This window comes from Blastomyces dermatitidis (genome assembly GCF_000003525.1).
Source record: "Blastomyces dermatitidis ER-3 genomic scaffold supercont1.1, whole genome shotgun sequence".
NCBI classification, from domain to species: Eukaryota; Fungi; Ascomycota; class Eurotiomycetes; order Onygenales; family Ajellomycetaceae; genus Blastomyces; species Blastomyces dermatitidis.
In genome coordinates this window covers 1,007,612-1,024,531 of record NW_025544774.1, presented here as the reverse complement: position 1 = coordinate 1,024,531, position 16,920 = coordinate 1,007,612, and the positions used below count along the sequence as shown (strand labels likewise).

The following is a 16,920-nucleotide window of genomic DNA, read 5'->3' as shown; positions in this document are numbered from 1 at the left end:
CGTGATTGACGCCGACTTTGGGCTGTCAGCGGCAAACGCCGGTTCATGATTGGCTCGAGCTCATTTGGATATCTCTGATTGGTTTATGTAATCTTCCCGCGGCTGTCGCTTACTAAGTTACCTGTAGTGAATTGAATTTTGAGATCTCGCCAGACAGGAGATATACGTGACACCTACAAACTACTTCGTTTTACCAGCTGAGCTTGAGGAGGAGGCTGACTCGCTTTTGGTTGTTGTGCAACTGCTCTCGCTATCCATTTTGTCACTCATTTATATCTCACAGCTGGACAGGGGAAGAATAGAACACACATCATGTCCAAGGCGACCTTCGCTATCATCGCAGCTGCTGGCGCAGCTACCGGAGCTGGTATCACTGCCTTCATATACTCCTCCAAGAGCCGCCAGCAGCAGTTAGGCTCCCATACTCGTCTTCCACCACCGACAACAACAACCACTACCACTACCACTACCACAACAATCCCAGCTCCACAACCTCAAGCCGCTGTCCTCACACCGTCCCGCGCTACAACATCCCTAGTCGACCCGGCCGGCCTATTCCAGTATGGGTTCCCCGGCCCAGTCTCAGACGCAGTAACCAGCCTCCCACTCGCCAGCGCCTTCGACCGACGAACCCGTAATCCCTCCTGGGTCGCCGAACACATCACCGCCGAATCTCTCGCGCAAAACAACGCAGACCGCAAACAGAGCACCTTCTACGAAGAGGAGACCATCCCACCAACCTTCCGCGCCCGTCTGAACGACTACTTCCGCTCCGGCTATGACCGCGGCCATCAAGTGCCCGCCGCAGATGCCAAGTGGAGCCAGGACGCCATGGACGCTACCTTCTCCCTAGCGAATATGTGCCCGCAGGTCGGCGAGGGGTTCAATCGCGACTACTGGTCGCATTTCGAGGATTTCTGCCGTCGGCTGACGAAGAAGTATCCTTCTGTGCGAATCGTTACGGGGCCCCTGTATCTACCCAAGCGCGATCCGGCCGATGGGAAGTGGAAGGTTACATATGAGGTTATCGGGAACCCGCCAAACGTCGCGGTGCCCACGCACTTTTACAAGGTTATCTTTGCGGAGGATGGAGCTCAGGGCGGAATGGTCAGTTTGGGTGCTTTCGTCCTGCCCAATGCTCGCATTCCCAATGAGAAAAGTCTGTCGGAATTTGAGGTCCCGTTGGAAGCCGTGGAGAGAGCTAGTGGTTTGGAGTTTGCATCGCAGCTTCCTGCGGATCGGAGGAAAAAGCTGTGCCAGGAGGTTAAGTGTGAGATCCTTGTTAGGCAATTTGCCAAGAACAGCAATAATAAAGCGATCCGCTCTCCTTGAGTGAATGTATAACTCTTTTTTTCCATTTCTGGGATTTCATTCAGAGAGGGTATTTGTACGATGAGACGGAATTTAATATAGAGCGCTATTTCCCAAGGTTTTCGAGCATTCCGTTTTTCGGGGTTATTTCTTGCAGCTTTTGAGCTGTATACATACGAATGAATGTTATTGTAAAAATCAAGAAATGCTGCGTTCTCCATATATCCGACCAACCAGCCAACAACTTGTGGATACGTATAAAATACGTATTGAGAACCAACTTCAAAGAAGCAGAGGAGCAATATATGTTAGCACTGGAAGGCCGTGCCGGCCTTCTTCGCCATGTTCTCGCCTCCACCAGCAAATCCCGTCCCTTCACTATTAATCGTGACCAAGCCAGGACGGACCTTGTCCTTGTCTTTATTCTTCTTTCCTTCCTTTGGCTCCTTGCTTCTCTTCCGCTCCGTAACATCTGTCTCGCACACATAGCAAAGTATCCTGCCATGCGTTTCCTTGTCCTTCGCATCAGTAGCATGCGGATCAGGATTTTCATGTGGCGTCATGAATTTGTCCACGCATGGTTTGCATATTACATGCCCACATGGTTTTGTTACTTTTTTGTTATTTTAACTTCCGATTAGTGGAATTCGAATGTGATATAGATGTGCATGAAGTGTACGTGTTCTGCAGGCGTCAAAACATAAGGGGTGGGTGAGCAACCTACATATGGACTTCACACCATTGCTTAGCACCTTTTTGCAGCTTGGGCATATTCGTATCGTTTCACCGGATTGCTTATCTTTGTCTTCGGTGAAGTTGACAGTAACAAGATTTTTCAACGAGTAATTGTGCTTGTTGTCAGGAGTGGAGGCGGGACATAAGGGAGCCAGCTTAACTGGCGTGACGGTGTGTAGATCGTTCGAGGTGGAGGGAGTAAGAGAAGGAACCCAAAATGAAGGAAGCTGGGATTTTGACGATTCACTCTAATGAAGTCAAAGATAATCTGTTAGCAATAACCGCAAAAGCGTCGTCCGTATATTTTAAAGAACCCTCCAGGACAGGAGATGGGAATTTTTCTCACCCGCTCTCTCTCAATTTCCTTCCGAATTTTCTCCCGCTCCTCCTGCGCAATACTCCTCATGGTCTTTTCATCCAGCTCAAACCCCTTCCTCCTCTTTCTCGCCAGCTCCCCATTAGAAATTCTATCCCCCCCACTCCAACTACCACCCCTATCCCTATCTATATCGAGCTTCCTCTTCCGCTCCTCCAAGCCCATGCTAACCATTTCGAATTCTCTTAATTCACGCTCACGCGCCTCCTCCGCTAACCGGCCCTCACCTTCCTCTTTATCCCGCTCCGCCAACTCCCGCTCTCGCTCTAAGCGTTTGATCTCCTTGCGTTGGGCGAGGAGATCGTTCACGGCGCATTCGCGGCAGAAGATATCTCCGTTCGTAGCACAGGCCACAACGGGGGTGCGGGCGGGGACAAGACATAGTCGGCATGATGAGAAGGGGAGGAATGATTCTCGGGAAAGACGGGTGCGCTGGGTTCCCCAGGTGGAGCGAAGGAGTGAGCGTTCGTAGGCGGTGAAGTGTGGGAGGGAGGTGTTACGCTTGGAATGCGCCATGGTTGGGACCGGGGGGAATTATCGCTGGTTTAAGGGATGTGCAGTTCTGATGGAGAGTATACTTGTGGTTAGAAGCTTGGGAAGGGTAGTTAGTATTGTAATGGACTGAAGCTAGGTAGTCTCAATGAGGGAGAGCTACAAAATTGCAACCTTGTTGTATTCATTGATAGCAAGGGTCCGAGAAGTTCGCGGAGCTCGCAGAATGACTAAGCTGGGCTATTATTTAGTTAAGTTTTCTTGGATTAGTTTTAGCTCCATAACACGTTGACCCCCGATGTTGAGAATAATTAATTGCAACTTTGCAAAGAACTGATTACAAAAAGCTCCTTGTGAAAAATGTTTGTCTTCTCTACTACAGAAAGATCCCGTTTCTTTAGATGTTCTTGTCAGCTTCGTCTATACTGTCCCGCCACCCAAGAGCGCTCTCGTGTAAGAATTCTAGGGTAGTTTGAATAATCTTCGCCACTTTTACTTCACTATTGCTTGGACACGAAGAGGTTCTTGAAATATGTACAGTACATATATTTTGATTGCTCTTGATTCCCTAAAATTTAATTCTTTTTTTGCTCGAAGTTGTCTTTACTATATTGCGATATAGGAACGGATTTTCATAATATTCTATGGTTGAAAACCTATTGTTGATCTACTAGATAGTTCGCATCTTCCAGGATGTCACAAACAGGCGACACTACTAGCTACTACCACTACTAGTTATATAGCAGGCAGCTATATTTGGACAAACTGTCGTTTCATAGATTTACTTGTGGATAGAGCCATAGCATGTATATCACACAGCGCCACAGGGCACTGGGATGTTGGCATCGGATTTGCCCTCCAAAGACCAGCTATGTCACTGGACAAACTACCCGGGGTATTTTTTAACCCCACGAGGGATTTCCATCCATCAACATACTCAGCTGTAGGGATTTTACTTTCATTGCAGATTGAAGGGTTCTGTTCGCCGTGAAAGTCAGTCCTTTTGGTTGGCATCCCGACGGCTGAGTCGGACACGCCAAGACGTGGACCGGCGGAAGGACGGGATAGGAGTATGGAATCTACATCCATCCATCCATATATAGTAGTAGTGCTGACGTCGCTGGGGAGCGGGAGACGTGTGAACCTCGACTTCGCCATTGTCCCGCACGGTATTACTCACTACATTGTCTCTATCTCTTCAGCAAACAATGTGCACTGGTGGACTCACATCGGAATTAGTTAGCCCCCATTTCATGGAATCATGGAATGCCGCCGCTACGGATACAGGCCTTCACGACGATGGATCTACCTGGCTACCCTCGTTTTTAGCGTCCTAGGAGGCGGCTATCTGTTCTTGCGGACGCATGGCGCTACACATTATCAAGAACTGAAACTCATCGCGCCGTTTAATTTTCTTTTCCCTTCCCCTCCGGAACACGCCGAATGCCCCTCGATTCGGGGTCTAGATGACATCCACGTCATCCTGAAGACCGGCGCGACTGAGGCCCTGGCGAAACTTCCGGTCCACCCCAACACCACCTTACGGTGTATCCCTCACTTTACTATATTTTCCGACTACGAAGAGGAGATCTCCGGGCTCCATATCTATGATGTGCTCCGTGGGGTTAATGACACGATGAAAAACACGCGTCCCGAATTCAAACTATATACTAGCCTACAAGAGTCAGGGAGGGAGGTCCTATCGACGTGGAATGTGACAGACGATGAGAGCACCCCTCGCGGAAAGCCGAACAATCCAGGCTGGGTCTTGGACAAATGGAAGTTCCTCCCCATGATGCACGAGACACTCCAAGTCCGCGCAGACGCCAATTGGTATGTCTTCATGGAGGCTGACACGTACATCATCTGGCCGAACTTACTCGCGTGGCTGCGCCAATTCGACGCGGATAAACCGTATTACCTAGGCTGTCCGGTGCAGCTTTACAACAACGTTTTCGCTCACGGAGGATCGGGATTCGTTCTCTCCCGCGCGGCGCTGAAACGCGTTACGGAATTCCACTCCACCCGCGTGGAGGAGTGGGATGAATTTACCGCTCGGGAATGGGCGGGTGACTACGTGCTGGGCAAGGCATTAATGGACGGAGGTATTGGCTTGCACTGGTCGTGGCCCATGTTGCAGGGCTCGACGCCATGGAGCTTGGACTATATGTCAAAAAGATATGACAATTTCCCCTGGTGCTACCCTCCGGTAACCTACCACCATATGACTCCAGATGATATTCGGGCGATTTGGGACTTTGAGAGGAATTGGCGCAGGGGGGTAAGTTTTCTTTCTTTTTCTTTTTCTTTTGATAGCAAGATCAATGAATATGTCTGTACGTATATAAATAACTTGGACTCTGATTGGTGGTTATTAAGAAGAATGGAAATACGCTCGTCCTGCATCGCGATGTTTTTCAACAACTCGTCCAGCCGGGGTTCCGCAAACGCGAGCAAGATTTGGATAATGAGTCGCCTGATATTGTCGAAAACGTGGGGAACGAAAAGGATTGTGCTCAACGCTGCGTCGACGATGTTAAATGCTTCCAATACTCCTACGAGCCGGGAAATTGCCGGACGTCGAAGTTGGCGAAGGTTGGTGTCAGGAAACCTGGGGTTGTTTCAGGCTGGATGGTCGAAAGGATCAATCAGGCGACGAAGAGCCTGGGTTCATGTGAAGAGATAAAATGGATTCGCCCATGAGAGATTATATAAAATCATGTGCCGGTATATTTTCCTATCGAGCGATCGTCGGGAAGCGCAGCATACTTAAAAATTAGGCCGACATAAAAAACAAAGGACCTGTATAATAAATATAATATAATGATAAAAAATTTAACGAAATGGCTGAGAAATGCCAGTCAGTCATCATATCTTGCAGACCAGGTCGTCCCAGCACCGAGGTTCTCCGTAATTTTAGAAGTGCTATAACTACTAGCTTTCAACATTGCAGAGTGAGGAGCGGAAGAAGTCAGATAGGTAAAGGAATCACCTATGGATATCCGTGACAGCACATCCAACCAGCATGAGGGGGGATAAGCGACGCAGCGGAGTAAATGGAAGGATGAATGTAAATAATGAGACTTTTAAGAATTCGGGGAGAAGCAAGAGAAACGCAAGCAGTGAGAGAAAGTAGAGATGCTCCGAAAGCTGGACTGACTTAAAGGCTCAAGCCAGGCCGAATCAAGCGTCCGCTTCAGCCCTTTGGCCATGCTTAAATATCTCCTTTTTAGGTCACCTCGCAGCCACAGGAACCTTGAAGAATCTCTCTCGCCCACTGTTGGTTGTTTTTTCAGACCATTCAACTCGGTGATAATATGATACCTTTGCAGATCACTCGTGTGCCCCGGACAGCCAACTAACGAGCTCGTGTCTTTTTTTAAAATCATCCGAATCGCGAATTGCTCCTTGCATCTCCCCGCTGTTCTTGTTTCAACCAAAACGGGGCATTCAAGATCAAAAACTTGGGGACACTACAAGTAGTTTGCAAAGCCATCCGGACTAAACATTACTCCATATGTGTGTGCAGATCTTTCACCCGTTTCTATCTTGTATGTACCCCAAGGCGAAGTGCTTGTGCAGGACGTCGTCCCCTCCAGCAAGCAGCCAGCTCAGAGGAGAGAGAGGGAAATGTGTCCTCCCCGTATAGCGTGTCCAACCAGTCTGGTCTCAAAGCTGAGTTGTCGTCATTTTCAGCTGGCGTTGACAAAAGCCAAGACTGTCAAGTGAGATGAGGCTTAGAATCTGGCGGGACTTTTATTTCTCCAGATACGGGCTTCAGCATATGTAACTTACTACACCTCTCTGACAACGGTGCAACAAACCAGCAAAGAACATCGCACTGTTTCTTCAGGCACGCTGCTGAGCCCCGGCCAAAAATACTTCACCCAGCCACCTGAGGGTTAAGCTTTGTCCGAAGTGCTTGTTTCTCCTTGTCATACCCCATGTTGGCTTTGCGAGCGTGAGAGCTTAGCAGCCTGTTTCGGAACACGAAGGTGATGAGCTCTGAGTGTTGTAGGTGGTAGATATGGCCCTTTCTGTTTATAGCAGCCATCTCTTCCTGGCTAGGGTTCGCTGCATGCTAAGCGTTGACTAAAATCCATCATGCAATGCCACGAGTCTATGGAGCAGCCCAAGCCAGGAGATACCGCAACGAGGATAATCTTCCATGGGATTAGTGCGATTCATGGAGGGAGCCTCAGGTAGAGGATAACCTGAAGAAGGCGCTTTCGATTCATGCAATGAAGATCACTTCAAGGCATAGTGTTATACGAGACCTTGGCCCGTTCTGTCCAAAGAAGTGAGAGAAACGTTACATTCTACGAACAGAGCGTTGTTCTCGCCTCTCTCTGTCCCTTGGTGTATGTCATTTCTGCCCAGCACTGCAACTGTCATCATGCCATCAAACCCACTGGTGATTATTTGCAGCTCAGGATACGATACTATGATATCGGCCAGCAAATCGAGACGCAATTCCATTGTACCATGGCTGCTCAGCATCATCGTATATGGGTTGGTGGCTATGGCAAAACATCCTTATGTCCTATTCGAGAGAGATTTAGATTCTCGACAGCAGACCCTCATCCTGAAGCTCAGCTGTCTTGCTCTCGTATGTTCCCTGCCGGCGGCAGAGGTCGATGAGATCGTGTCTGGTTCAGGGGAATCTCCGACGCAGTTTGCTAGGTATCCGACGGCTTCGCACTGCGGATATAGAGGAGGTTCGTATTTCAGATGCTGGAGATAGCATCAAGATGGCACTGCAGCTCGTATGGTGCACTCTCTCGACGGCTTCTGTGATATTTTTGGAAGGAAGACGGAAAACTTAAGGCTCGAAAAGATCATAAATACCCGCTGAAATCCCCCCTTTCGATCAGTTTTCTTTTCTCCATCATCAACAGCAACATCAACAAAGCCAAAAACCAAAAACCAAGAGCATTCAAACGAACAAACTCTATAAATCTTCCACAAAAACCCCCCTCTTTACACTTTTCCAATTTTTCCAACCCCAAATCCAAAAACCCCCAACCAAAATGCGCTTCTCCGCCGTCTTCGCCATCATCTCTGCCTTGAGCATGACTGCTCTTGCTATTCCCGCTCCCGCCCCTGAGGACCTGGACATTGCTGAGGCAACTGCCGACCTCGCTGCGCGTGATGCTCCAGTGGAAGCTATCCCCGACGACTTCGCCGGTGACGTTTCTGGTCTGGACGACGACGACGATGATGATGATGAGGATGAGAACTCCGCTGGTGCGCTTCAAAAGAGAGGCTGGGGCTGCAACATCTTTGGTGGAAATGACTACCGATGCCACAGGTGAGTTCACCCTTCCTTTTCTCCTGTGCTCCCCTAGGGAAAGATGGCAATAGCAGGGCTAATTTCTTGGTTTATCAGACACTGCAAGAGCATCAGCGGCTACAAGGGCGGTTATTGCAAGCTTGGCGGCATCTGCAAGTGCTACTAAGGTGTGCCCAGTACATCCCCCCCTTTACACTCGCAATGAAAGCAAAAGCAATAATTCTAATGTGATTGTAGCTGGTTTCGATACCACCAGCCCGCGCTCATGATGAACCACGCTGAGAGAAAACATGACCGGCTTCCAAAAGAAAATAAAGAATAATGGATAAGAACTACTACATCGGATAGATTTTTCTCCTTTTCCCTCTCTTGTCTCTCATAACAAGTATCTGCTTTCCTAACATTTCATCATGTTCTGCATAATTTGGCAGGGCAACGATTTCCTTTTTTCCTTTTCTTGATTTCCGGGTCTTTTTGTCATCCATATACACTCGTCTTCTCCGTCTTGTTTGCTTTTTTATGCGATCTCACACTCGAAATTTTCACTCATATTTTGGTTTGTACTGCACTCGTTAAGTATTTCATATGGCATTCTGTTCAGCTAGTGCCGGAGGAGGGGGCTGGTTGGGATGGCCTGGGCTCGAAAGCTTTCCCGATCAAGTTTTGTATGGCAAACCCAACTCGTCCATAACTGGACGGACATATTTCTTTTACAATGAAATTCCTTCACTCTTACCAGATCTTTGCATTCGTTTCTCAAAAAAATAAATAAATAAATCAAAAATCAAATTAAATTGGTAAAACTTGTAGGACAACACAGTCACAGAAGGAGTGAGTGGCACGGAAAACACCGTGGGCGAGGACAAGTAGCGAGACCGTTTTTGCAGGGAAATAACTAACGCCTAGGTAGGACCAACATAAATCTAAAATAATACGGCTCGTCACCGAATTCGATCCTGAGTTGCTAACAATAACGCTGAGCTGACACTCGCCAAGAGATCTACTAGCTAGCGGGGCCCAAGTGGGTCTGTGCTTTGCGAGTCGGCATGCCGATTTTCGGCAGAACTTCAAGCCGACCTCCGCTTGTCGATGTAGCTAACGCCGGCCCGAGGTTACAGAACACTTTGAACAAATCATATTATCATTATGTATGTCAAACTCATCAGCGCCCCGGAAATCAATTCTGATATGGGCAATGGAGGAGGGTGCATCTAGGAGGTAATCCTACATGGGTTACAGAGGACAAGGAAATGACATTTTTAGAAGCTCCCTTCAATTATTTTAGTTTCTTCCTGATTTCCTTTGCCCTTTCGAAAGATTTTTTTTACATTGTTCGCTCGAATCAAGAGGTTTCAATTGGATTGAAGAGCGTTTCTGCCAAGTGTTTTCAACAGTCTGTCTCTTCATCAAATTGTGTTATCAAAAATAAGAAAAAGACTTCGAGAGCAAAGTTGCCTTCTCCATATCAACTTTCCTAGTGTGTCTCAGCGTGTGGGGTTGTTATTTTCAAATCTATCACATCTTAATTAAGCTAACTGCCCAGCCCGCTAACTAGTGGTGATAAAGCAATCTCGAATTAGGCGGTTCATCCGTTACACTACTGCTATTGCTATTCTTCTCTTGCCCCAGATTTTTTTCATTCCGCGCCCTTAACGTTCTTTCAAACCCCATCGAGGAACAATCGATCAAGTTCAATCAAGTTGTTGATTCAACCTTGAGCCTTTTTCTGCTTTCTGTTCTCTCCCACTTTTCCATCCGCAGTGTTAACTCCGTCTGCAACTGCCTTGCCTTTGCCCTTCTTCTTATACTTGTGGCCGCGTTTATTTCTCCCCTTCTTGGGCTTCTCGTCGGAGCTACTTCCACGCCGGTGGCGAGATTTATCATGCTGTTTCTTTTCCAGCTCCAGTTCTTTCACCAGCTGGTCGATGTCTATTTTGGGGTCTAATTGGCGATCATTTCCGTCCTCAACCCCTATGGTTGTGCCCTTAGCCGCATCATCATATTCGGAAAGTTTAATATAATCCCCAAGGTCCTTTGCATTGAGCATGAACATGATCTCTGTATCCCGCTCTTTATTTTTCCGGATGACTTCTGTATCCGCTTTCGAGGACAATCCTCTCTTCGTACGTCCTGCACCCGCAATCTTCATTGGGTCTCTCTGCAATTCTGTAACACGCAAGTAATCCTTGCCCTGGACCCCCTGAATACTGAGAAAGGAATTCCGAGCTTTTGATAGGAACACCAGTGCTCTGCCAACATCAGAGTGCCAGACACAGACTTTTGCGCAATGTTCCAAAATCCGGGCGAAGCGATTATCAGTCAGGCCAATTGTGAGGTGTATGTCCAGAATCGTGTGGGCCACCTGCAAGATACCAGCCGGCTCATTATCGATGGCGTGTTCGAGGAATATGATTGGAAGCTTTAAGAATATAAGTTCCAGGCCTGCTTCAATCGCAGCGTCTTCTTTTTCACAGAGTTTGCAAGCACATTCGAACCCATATTCCTGCAACAGGAACTGCTGGCGACCCACTCTATCCAAATATAAACTTTCGTACGGGATAGTAATCTCCTCCCCTTCCTCTATGGTTCTACAGGCATATACAATCAAGAAGTTTCTCCTGTTCCCGGTCCCGTCGAATGTTAGTTCGGCCAACGAGTGCTGCGCATTAGGCAGGCAGGAATGGTTGAGGTATGCTGAATCCAACCCCAGGGCACGGCTTTTTGGCGGGACCGGAATAGATCCTCTCTCGAAAATGGCCCCCATCGGTCCCCATTCTTCTTTCGAGAGATGGGGGAGCTGGAAAAATCGGCGACTGAATGCCGGATTTTTAGCAGACTTTACTTGCTGCGCAAGGTGATTGTTGTACAGCCGGACGGAGCCTCCTGCAGACTGGAGTGTCGTGGAGGATACTATGACTTCCTCGCAAATGATACACTCCCCTTCCTCAAATCTCTTCTTCGCGACCAGTCCCAACCCCCTATTCCCGCAGGCTTGGTTCTCATATATCGGGGCCGGGGCATGCTTCGTCAACTTGGCTAGATTAAGCTGCATTTTGGCGTCGGGTTTTTTCTTGGTCTGCTCTTCGTTTCGGAGGCTCTCGTTAAGGTCAGTCTCCTTCCCAGAAAGCGCGCTAGGAGCTGCGTGATTGACTGCGCGTTTTGCTCCTCTTCAGGTTCTAAGATCACTCACACAAAGGCCCAATCGATGCTCGAAGCTCTAAGTCACCTTTGATCTGTAGGTCATTCCTGGACGCGTAGGAAGCGAAGCCGTACCAAGGCTCTCCTGCAAAACCGGAAAGGAAAGAAAGGAGAGGGATAACTGATATCATTAGAACTGATATGAAAGAAAGTAAAGAAGGAACATTGTGCTTTGTTTTGGTAGTGGAAGATTCCAATTGTAAGTTGTCGGTCAGCATTACATTTGTCACTATGTGGGAAGGTAAACAGAACTCTCATCAAAGCAGGACAAGCTGACAAGTTGTATATCATCATGCTCATTAGCACCTGATAGTGACAACATCTCTGATTTATGTACAGCAGAAATAATATCAGCTCTGACAACTGATTTTTAATGATTTATGTATTTATATAGAATTTGCTTGCGTTCCTTTGCCATGTGTGCATAGCTATCTGGCTTTTATTTGCTATGCTTTTATGTCCTGCCTACTCTGCAAGAGCACATAGGAAGGAGGAAGTAAGACGGATGAAGAGGTTCATTATATGATGATGCCATTAAAAAGAGATGATGCAGGAGAAAAAAAAAAAAAAAAAAAAAAAAACCCATTTCTGTAAACTGCTGCGCCTGAATAATCAATTCCCTGAGCCTTAACGCATTAACATTTTCCACCGGGAAATCAAGTACCAGCTTTCAAAAGTTAAAGGTGCACAGCACCTCTTTGCATACACAAGTGAACACTTTGAGAATGATGAGAAAAGAAATAAAAGGAGAAAGAACACACTTTGGATGACATATAACATGTGATCCACAGGCAACATAAAGGCTATGAAGTTATTCTACTAAAGAACTTCTCTAGAATACTACCTGTTCCAATTTCAAAGATAGCCCACAGATGATTGTATTTCGTCCCAATCGAAGCCGAAATTCATATTTGTATCAAGTTCTGGCAAACTGAACGATTGATGCTCTTCCTGTTGAAATACTGGTTCGGATATTTGCGGTACCGCTATGCCCGCTGGCGGATCAGCTTGTTGGGCATATGTATCGACGACCATTGTAGCAGGAGGTTTCAATATAGAACTTCTAGCTCTTTCTTTGATTGGAGTAGTAGAAGGCGTAGGCTGACCTAAGTTGGTATTAAAAGTTGTAGTCCCCCCGGGGTGTTGGACATTACTCAGGGTGAAACTCTGGCTCGAGAGGGCTCCATTCTGTGAATTATTGGTAGTGGTAGGTGATATCAGTGAGCCAACTGGGAAGTTGGTGGTAATATTATTGCAAGTAGAGCACCAAAGTTGTTGCTGTCCTAAACACGGGACTTGCTTCCTAAGGGCGTCTCTCTCAGTTGTAAGAGCCGCTATGGGAATTCTCTGTATTGCAGTCGTCGACTGCAGCTGTGCCATGAGTGCATTTTCATTGGGATTCTGTCGCAAATCACCAACGTAGTGGGGGTGCATAGTCGAAGACCCTGAACTGCATGGTGAAGGGTTGTATGTGGTTGCTGATCCTGAAGCATCTGTCCACTGTTGTTGGGGGAATCCCTCCGTGCGAGTATTCAACCGGGCCAATCGGGGTCCAGACGATGGTTCCCAATCTATACTACATTAGTACTCTTGCCAATAGTTTATTTCTGAATATCCGAATGAAGTTTTGTTGTACACTAGTTACATAAGGGAAAAACATAGTAAACCCATGAGAGAATTAGACTAACATGGAGATTGTGACATATCGACGCCTTTGAATCTCTCTCGCCACAAAGCGGCCCATTTATCTTCTTGAGAACAACGAAGCTTGACAGTGCAATTTTGAGCATGATTGGCTCGGAGTGTTTTATTTCTGAAGGTTCTATAACAATGCGGGCAAACATGCTCGCCATGAACTCGACAAAGGTGTCGACTACCGATCCCATTAGCACGGAACAATTGTAACGAGAGGTAAATATACGACAAAAAGTATTAAAAGGCTAACTCTGAGAAATTTTTCCACGTACGTGAGTTCTGAAATGAATTTGAAACTGGTCCCAGAACATAACAAATACTTTCGATGATGGTCTCCATGATACGTTTGTGGGTCGTACTTATGATAGACACACGCGAATTGGCGTCTAGTGCGTCCAGGATCCGCGCGTTTGAACCGTTTCCTTTTACGGTTGTTGCCGTCATCGTCTTCCTCTCGGGAGTTATTTTCGCTCTCGTCGCAATTCCCATGTCCCTCAGTCCCGCACCCATCTCCTCCATTCCCAAGGGCAGAAGACTGGAATGAGGAATCCCGTGTTCCGTCCCCTAGATAAGACCCTCCGTTTTCATTGTTCGAATAATTTGCGGTCTGTCGATGACTCTGATAGATACTGTTTTCCTGAAGAGGCAAGTCAAAGATTGGGCCCGGATCAGGAAGCTGAATTTCCGCGGAATCACCCTTCTGAAAGCCATGGAAAGCTAGAACCTCAGTGTTAGGAGTCATCGCCGTTACCTGGTACATGGGTGGCTGATCCACCAACGGCGACAGCTCCGTCAGCTGCTGGGGATCTCCTTCATTAAGCGAATGTTCATTGTCAAAATCAGTAGCCCCTTTCAAGGGCGGAGATGCACAACCGTCCACAGATGATATAGGAGAGAATTGGTATATTTGTGGTTCAACCTTCGAGCTTGTGTAGCTTTCTTGTGCCCCACACCGGAGGCCATTCTGATCGGATTCGGTGGCTTCAGGAACTGAGTACTGGGGAGCGACGGAGGCCACAGAGATCCTAGTCTGTTGCAACGGCGTTTGTGTTTGCCTTACATTGACGGGGCTGGTGTCGGCAAGTTCGTGAAGCGCACAAAATATGTCAACAGGCAACTCGGAAGAATGAGAATCACGAGATGACGACGCGGAATTGGGAGTATTCGGTGTGCGGAAGAAGGACTGCTGTGATGACGGAGACAAGCTCGAGGAGAAAAACGACACGCGAGATGAATTTCGATGGTTTGTTAGCCACTCTTTAGTCCTGGAAAATCTTCCTGGTTTGAGGACTGGCGTTGGTAGAATTTCCAATGAAATTTCTTCCTGATAAGATTGGCCGTTATGGAACCACTCATTGAAACCCGTAAAATCCACAGGACTCGGCCCCGAGAGTCTGCTTTCATCCCTTAGATGCACCATTTCTTTGACAGGACCGTAACCCTGCCACCCCTGAATAGTTACCTTCCGGACAAAAAATGGCTTTCTTCCTGATTCGCCAGCTAATTCAATTTCTCCCTTCGCGTCCGTATCAACGGATGGATCAAAATCGACAGTGGCGCGCATTTGTTGCCAGCGATCCCACCATCTCTTCAACGATTTTGAGAGAGATCTTGAGCGGCGAAACCTTTTCGCCTCTGATGCAACTTCTGCTCCCTGCTAAAGTCCGCTGATCAGCCTCAGTAACTATATCGCCAGCGAGGATAAAATAAAGAGTTTCAATTGCAGATGTTCGGCCTTGATCCACATCTGATATTCAGTATCTACCTTTAGCTCATATTTTGCCCAGTTCGGAAGAGTCTTTTCCAGGAGTGCAGGCTGCTTGCTAGTTTGCACTCGATGGATATTAAAACTGGAGGAAGTCCACCCCATGCTGGATATCCTTACGTTAGGCAAGTAAAATATATTCTGTGAGGTTAATTTTTAGGGAAAGTCTGAATCGTGCTTCAATAGCCCCTTCTTAAAAATTGCTGCAGAACACATTTTGAAGTCCGTACAGGCCCTTTTCATACCACCTCATTCCCCCCCCCCGCCTTGCACTGAATTTAGCATTTGTCCCAGGGCGCACATGGTGCGCGGGAGATCTTGACGATTTTTGCCAACGGTCAAGGCATTCTGCAAGTGTCAACGGATTTGGCCTAAAAGGCAACGACATTTGAACCGGAAACTAATATAGTTGGCCTTTGCGTGGGTAGTTATGAAGATAGTTCTGGGGTTGAGTGCCCCACCCGATGCCTCCCTGCAAAGGTGTAGTTAGAGCAAAGAGAGTTCCGACCTAAACACTCATGGCCGCCCTATATATCATCAAATCAGCAAGCTTGTTAATATTCCTAGAATCTGCCGCATTTCCATTCTGGGTTACATCGAAGAGAATGCGTTCTAAATGTCGGGGTAGCAGGTATGAACTTGCTGCAGGGAGCCAAAAACATCTTCCGCACAGGTTGCCAATGCTCGCCTACAGGCCAATCAGTGCATAGAGACGCCGCCTCATTGAAAAAACTACCATGCGCTTTTGCAACAGATCACCCAGCCAATTGCCAGGCAGATTTAAGCCGGGAGAACTGTGGCCTCAATATTCAACGAACTATGAGGCGGTTTGCCTGCAGCATAATGCGGGGCGGGACAGGGAGGCCAGTTACAACTCCATCCGGAAGAACCCAGAGACAGTTAAAGTTCCCATCTCTGTTCCCACCCATCTCGTCATTTCCCCTTACTTTCCTTGACCGCAAGGACAAGGCAAAGCTACAAGTGCGGCCTCGGTAAGCCTCAATCGTACGCATCAGCGTACACCCACGTACGTAACTCAGCCGCCCTACAAGGTCTGTAACTGTCGGGGTGAGAGAGGGGTTGACAGCATGATGAAAAAGAATTTCTCATATATTTTCTTTTTCTTGCTATTGGCATTTTCATTGAGATCCGCCGTGCAGCGCAGCCACCAACTGGTGACAACACGCGCCTATGTCGCGACTACGGTAACCGCACATATCAGCTTGGATAACTCTCAACTTGGTTGAACTCGTGCAAACCATCCATATCATTCCGCGCTTGCTTGGTTCGGTGTCCGATGACCCGAATTGTAGTTTTCCAGCTGATGTTTCTCCGTACCTGGTTCGTGTCGTCATTGGGCAATCAAGAGTAGTTTAGTTATATGAGATATTCCGCTGAGTAACGGCGATGAGGCGCCCAAGGCAGAACAGAAGCCTTGGCGTAGGCGGACGACAAAAGATTGCCTTCAAAAGTGAGGGTATTGGGCTGCTGGAAGTTTCATGGATAGTTTTCTCGAAATCGTTAAGGAGAAAAGAGGGAAGAAGAGGTGGAAATAATGAGACGACATTGCACGCCTCGGCGGCTCGGTGTGTCCCTCCCGAGCCATTGACCGCACTCAAATCCGTAACTACAAAAACCGATGATGTCATTCTTGACTCCTGCAGCGCCTTTTTATGCACATACTCATATAACACTGTATTTTGTATACTAATTAGCTCTACTGTATGACATATCCATCAACCTATGCATCCAAATGATAAAAAGAGAAAATGAATTGGAAATGAAGTTCACAAGGTAAGTTAATTTATGGCGAGAGGGAGCGAAAAAAAAAAAAAAAAATACCATATAAATATGTACATAAAAAGGAGCAATCTGCATTGTTTATTCCCTACCATTGAACCGAGTATTTTTTCGTTGTAAGTAAGATAAGCATAAGAGGTGAAGGTGAGAAAGTGAGATGCGGACAGACCGAACTAGACAGGTGAAAAATACAGGGGAATGAAAAAGAAATGTAAGTAACATGAAGCTTTAAAAAAAAAAAAAAAAAAAAAAAAA

The 16,920-nt window shown here is 47.1% G+C and overlaps 8 protein-coding genes across 13 annotated transcripts; 4 read left to right on the top strand and 4 right to left on the bottom strand.

Annotated features, from left to right (window-relative positions):
• The first annotated feature begins 159 nt into the window (after nt 1-159).
• On the top strand, nt 160-2,390 carry BDCG_00130 (endonuclease G, mitochondrial). Its single transcript, XM_045415646.1, has one exon. It carries the CDS (start codon nt 313-315, stop codon nt 1,330-1,332), a length of 1,020 nt encoding a protein of 339 aa, XP_045271545.1. The 5' UTR covers nt 160-312; the 3' UTR covers nt 1,333-2,390.
• BDCG_00129 lies at nt 174-3,128 on the bottom strand. 2 transcript variants are annotated; one of them, XM_045415645.1, is made up of 4 exons: nt 2,393-3,128; nt 2,036-2,294; nt 310-1,924; nt 174-250 (listed from the first exon to the last, which is right to left on the bottom strand). In XM_045415645.1, the coding sequence occupies exons 1-3, from the start codon at nt 2,936-2,938 to the stop codon at nt 1,620-1,622; spliced, it is 1,110 nt and encodes a 369-aa protein (XP_045271544.1). In that variant the 5' UTR covers nt 2,939-3,128; the 3' UTR covers nt 174-250; nt 310-1,619. The 2 variants fall into 2 exon arrangements, with proteins under 2 accessions (XP_045271544.1, XP_045279038.1); XM_045415644.1 differs by having other exon boundaries at nt 204-1,924.
• An 81-nt stretch (nt 3,129-3,209) lies between these two features.
• Nucleotides 3,210-6,079, top strand: BDCG_00128. 2 transcript variants are annotated; one of them, XM_045415642.1, is made up of 2 exons: nt 3,210-5,195; nt 5,294-6,079. In XM_045415642.1, exons 1-2 carry the CDS (start codon nt 4,176-4,178, stop codon nt 5,615-5,617), a joined length of 1,344 nt encoding a protein of 447 aa, XP_045271543.1. In that variant the 5' UTR covers nt 3,210-4,175; the 3' UTR covers nt 5,618-6,079. The 2 variants fall into 2 exon arrangements, with proteins under 2 accessions (XP_045271543.1, XP_045279037.1); XM_045415643.1 differs by having other exon boundaries at nt 5,297-5,808.
• A 718-nt stretch (nt 6,080-6,797) lies between these two features.
• Nucleotides 6,798-6,968, bottom strand: BDCG_16062 (uncharacterized protein; the record flags this gene model as incomplete). Its single annotated transcript, XM_045425336.1, has 1 exon — nt 6,798-6,968. The coding sequence occupies one exon, from the start codon at nt 6,966-6,968 to the stop codon at nt 6,798-6,800; it is 171 nt and encodes a 56-aa protein (XP_045279036.1).
• Nucleotides 6,969-7,277: 309 nt separating this feature from the next.
• BDCG_16061 (uncharacterized protein) lies at nt 7,278-7,658 on the top strand (the record flags this gene model as incomplete). The annotated part of the gene is made up of 1 exon (XM_045425335.1): nt 7,278-7,658. The coding sequence occupies one exon, from the start codon at nt 7,278-7,280 to the stop codon at nt 7,656-7,658; it is 381 nt and encodes a 126-aa protein (XP_045279035.1).
• Nucleotides 7,659-7,944: 286 nt separating this feature from the next.
• BDCG_00127 (uncharacterized protein) lies at nt 7,945-8,373 on the top strand (the record flags this gene model as incomplete). The annotated part of the gene is made up of 2 exons (XM_045415641.1): nt 7,945-8,225; nt 8,304-8,373. The coding sequence occupies 2 exons, from the start codon at nt 7,945-7,947 to the stop codon at nt 8,371-8,373; spliced, it is 351 nt and encodes a 116-aa protein (XP_045271542.1).
• A 1,118-nt stretch (nt 8,374-9,491) lies between these two features.
• Nucleotides 9,492-11,352, bottom strand: BDCG_00126 (uncharacterized protein). Its single transcript, XM_045415640.1, has one exon. The coding sequence runs from the start codon at nt 11,257-11,259 to the stop codon at nt 9,916-9,918; it is 1,344 nt and encodes a 447-aa protein (XP_045271541.1). The 5' UTR covers nt 11,260-11,352; the 3' UTR covers nt 9,492-9,915.
• Nucleotides 11,353-11,610: 258 nt separating this feature from the next.
• Nucleotides 11,611-16,918, bottom strand: BDCG_00125. 4 transcript variants are annotated; one of them, XM_045415636.1, is made up of 5 exons: nt 16,125-16,918; nt 14,866-16,065; nt 13,373-14,757; nt 13,094-13,278; nt 11,611-12,976 (listed from the first exon to the last, which is right to left on the bottom strand). In XM_045415636.1, the coding sequence occupies exons 2-5, from the start codon at nt 14,968-14,970 to the stop codon at nt 12,261-12,263; spliced, it is 2,391 nt and encodes a 796-aa protein (XP_045271540.1). In that variant the 5' UTR covers nt 14,971-16,065; nt 16,125-16,918; the 3' UTR covers nt 11,611-12,260. The 4 variants fall into 4 exon arrangements, with proteins under 4 accessions (XP_045271540.1, XP_045279033.1, XP_045279032.1 ...); XM_045415638.1 differs by having other exon boundaries at nt 11,744-12,976; nt 16,204-16,916; XM_045415637.1 differs by having other exon boundaries at nt 11,744-12,976; nt 14,866-16,916.
• Nucleotides 16,919-16,920: the final 2 nt, after the last annotated feature.

Excerpts from the sequence above, each read along its gene's own strand:
- BDCG_00128 (XM_045415642.1), top strand. The coding sequence starts at position 4,176 with ATGGAATGCCGCCGCTACGGATACAGGCCTTCACGACGATGGATCTAC. Across the intron at positions 5,196-5,293 it reads AGAGGAATTGGCGCAGGGGG|AAGAATGGAAATACGCTCGT; the intron begins GTAAGTTTTCTT and ends GTGGTTATTAAG.
- BDCG_00129 (XM_045415645.1), bottom strand. The coding sequence starts at position 2,938 with ATGGCGCATTCCAAGCGTAACACCTCCCTCCCACACTTCACCGCCTAC. Across the intron at positions 2,295-2,392 it reads AGGAAATTGAGAGAGAGCGG|AGTGAATCGTCAAAATCCCA; the intron begins GTGAGAAAAATT and ends TGACTTCATTAG. Across the intron at positions 1,925-2,035 it reads CAATGGTGTGAAGTCCATAT|TAACAAAACCATGTGGGCAT; the intron begins GTAGGTTGCTCA and ends ATAACAAAAAAG.
- BDCG_00126 (XM_045415640.1), bottom strand. The coding sequence starts at position 11,259 with ATGCAGCTTAATCTAGCCAAGTTGACGAAGCATGCCCCGGCCCCGATA.
- BDCG_00130 (XM_045415646.1), top strand. The coding sequence starts at position 313 with ATGTCCAAGGCGACCTTCGCTATCATCGCAGCTGCTGGCGCAGCTACC.
- BDCG_00125 (XM_045415636.1), bottom strand. The coding sequence starts at position 14,970 with ATGGGGTGGACTTCCTCCAGTTTTAATATCCATCGAGTGCAAACTAGC. Across the intron at positions 14,758-14,865 it reads GGGCAAAATATGAGCTAAAG|CAGGGAGCAGAAGTTGCATC; the intron begins GTAGATACTGAA and ends AGCGGACTTTAG. Across the intron at positions 13,279-13,372 it reads AAATTCATTTCAGAACTCAC|TCGACACCTTTGTCGAGTTC; the intron begins GTACGTGGAAAA and ends TGGGATCGGTAG.